Here is a 2,444-nt window from a genome sequence, read left to right on the forward strand (position 1 = left end):
CAACAAAAACACCTTTGCAATGTAAACAAATGACAGGCTACATTTGTTATTCATATCCTTCACACTTCACTTTCATGTCAGGTATATTATGCATTTTTATTGACATTGATATTTTTACATTTATTTCCAGATAGATATTATTGAGTTTACAGGCTAAAGTGGTCTTGCTGTTGTAAACACTGTTGCTTTTGTAGAAAAAATATTTGCATCACATTTAAAATATAATTATATTTTAATTCATTTCTGAATTGTTTTTATTTTTATAATGATAATTCAGAGAATGAGAAAATCTGAATAAGCCTTACCAGTGTTGTGATAATTATTTTTACGTGTTAAAAATAAGTACTGTAATATAATAAAAGTTTATTCAAATAACATAAAAAAGACCAGACCCCTCGATGCCTGTGAAACTGTTCTCCCTCAAACAGCACGCTAGTGTTACTTCTACACTACAGGCTACACACAGCAATATAAACAACATATCTGCATGTTCTCACATCACATCGTTCTTGTAAAATAATAATAACTAAATAAACACCAAAATCACTTCGCTGAGAATGAAACACCACTTACCAGCTGCCACGATGTAGAAAATATCCTCTAGCAATTAAAAAATGCGCGTGCAGCATGAGGAATCTTCCCGGTTGGATGAGGTCGTAGTCAGGTGAACTGTCATCATGTTGGTCATTTTATTTACGGCTAAATTATTATTAATAAATTGTACTAATATTATGATTGGGCGTGGGCAGGCATTCACAAAAGTTTATGTTATTACAAAAAAAAAATTGAGGAAATTTTGCTTTGACAAAAGGGCACTTAAGGGGCAAAGGAGCAGGTGCTCAAGTGAACCGGTTCTTTCGGACAATTCGATCAAATAAACCAGCTGAAAAAAAAAAATGGTTCACCGGTTCTTTTGCGCTCGATGTAATGCCGTCATTGGCGATGATTGCCCTTCATTCAAGCCTTTGGTTTACCCGCGCTTATAACATTAGCAAAGAATCAGTTCAGAATCAATCACCAAAAGAATCAGTTCGGTTCAGATGCGCTCTGTGTCAGTCTGCTTCACGCTGAATCACGCATGCGCAGTTATCATCAGCTCATCGGTTCTCGAATCGGACGCGTCCGACAGAAACGGTTCTCGGTTCAGTGTATGAATAAATGTCGAAATAATTATTATTTATTATTGTTCTGCGTAGTTTGAAGAGAAACATTTTTGGATCTTTATCCCGAATATATATATTTTTTAATCAGGAAGAGGCTGGGGGGTCAAATGGGGGGTCAAGGCATTTTTTGGCAGGGTCTTGAGACCCCCAAGACCCCCCCCTGGCGCCGCCGGTGTGTGAGAAACGGAATAATTTTCTTCTGTTGTAGGTTTCAGTTTGATAAAAAATGTGTTGTTCAGACACAATACAAATATCTTTTTGTCATGACACACAGGTGTAATAACAAGCAACTAAATGAAGATGATATTATTTGTGCTAAATAGTGTTTAATGCTGTTTGTACTTCTGTTATTTCTTGTAAATGTAGTTTCAGGCTGTGTTGTTGGTGTGTGTGTGTGTGTGTGAGTGAAGCGTGTGTGTGTGTGTGTGTGTGTGTGTGTGAGTGAAGCGTGTGTGTGTGTGTGTGTGTGTGTGTGAGTGAAGCGTGTGTGTGTGTGTGTGTGTGTGAGTGAAGCGTGTGTGTGTGTGTGAGTGTGTGTGAAGCGTGTGTGTGTGTGTGTGTGTGTGAGTGAAGCGTGTGTGTGTGTGTGTGTGAGTGAAGCGTGTGTGTGAGTGAAGCGTGTGTGTGTGTGTGTGTGTGTGTGTGAGTGAAGCGTGTGTGTGTGTATGTGTGTGTGAGTGAAGCGTGTGTGTGAAGCGTGTGTGTGTGTGTGTGTGTGAGTGAAGCGTGTGTGTGTGTGTGTGTGAGTGAAGCGTGTGTGTGTGTGTGTGTGTGTGTATATGTGTGTGTGTGTGTGAGTGAGTGTGAGTGAAGCGTGTGTGTGTGTGTGTGTGTGTGTGTATATGTGTGTGTGTGTGTGTGTGTGTGTATGTGTGTGTGTGTGTGTGTGTGTGTGTGTGTGTGTGAAGCGTGTGTGTGTGTGTGTGTGTGTGAGTGTGAGTGAAGCGTGTGTGTGTGTGTGTGTGTGTGTGTGTGTGTGTGTGTGTGAGTGAAGCGTGTGTGTGTGTGTGAGTGTGTGTGAAGCGTGTGTGTGTGTGTGTGTGTGTGTGTGTGTCAGTGACCTGTGTTCCTGTGCTCCTGCAGAGTATAAGTGCATCACAGACGAGCGTGAGCAGCTGGAGCAGATGTTGCCGCTGGTGTTGGGTCTCATCCTGGGTCTCATCATCGTCATCACCATCTCTGTGTATCACTTCCATCTCAAACTGAGCGCCGCGCAGCAGCCGCAGCTTCCTCGAGACCGCTCGCTCTACAAGAACATGTGAGGACCCCGGAGAACTCCTC

The 2,444-nt window shown here is 41.9% G+C and overlaps 1 protein-coding gene across 1 annotated transcript in view; it reads left to right on the top strand.

The window, feature by feature from the left end:
- The window catches only part of LOC127984410 (lysosome-associated membrane glycoprotein 5-like), an 8,581-nt gene extending 6,156 nt beyond the window's left edge, over positions 1 to 2,425 (top strand). The window contains exon 6 of the mRNA XM_052587049.1: positions 2,247 to 2,425. Within this exon, the coding sequence (XP_052443009.1) occupies positions 2,247 to 2,425 (179 nt within the window). The remainder of the gene's footprint in view (positions 1 to 2,246) is intronic.
- Positions 2,426 to 2,444: the final 19 nt, after the last annotated feature.

Source organism: Carassius gibelio, chromosome B20, assembly GCF_023724105.1.
Source record: "Carassius gibelio isolate Cgi1373 ecotype wild population from Czech Republic chromosome B20, carGib1.2-hapl.c, whole genome shotgun sequence".
Taxonomy (NCBI): Eukaryota; Metazoa; Chordata; class Actinopteri; order Cypriniformes; family Cyprinidae; genus Carassius; species Carassius gibelio.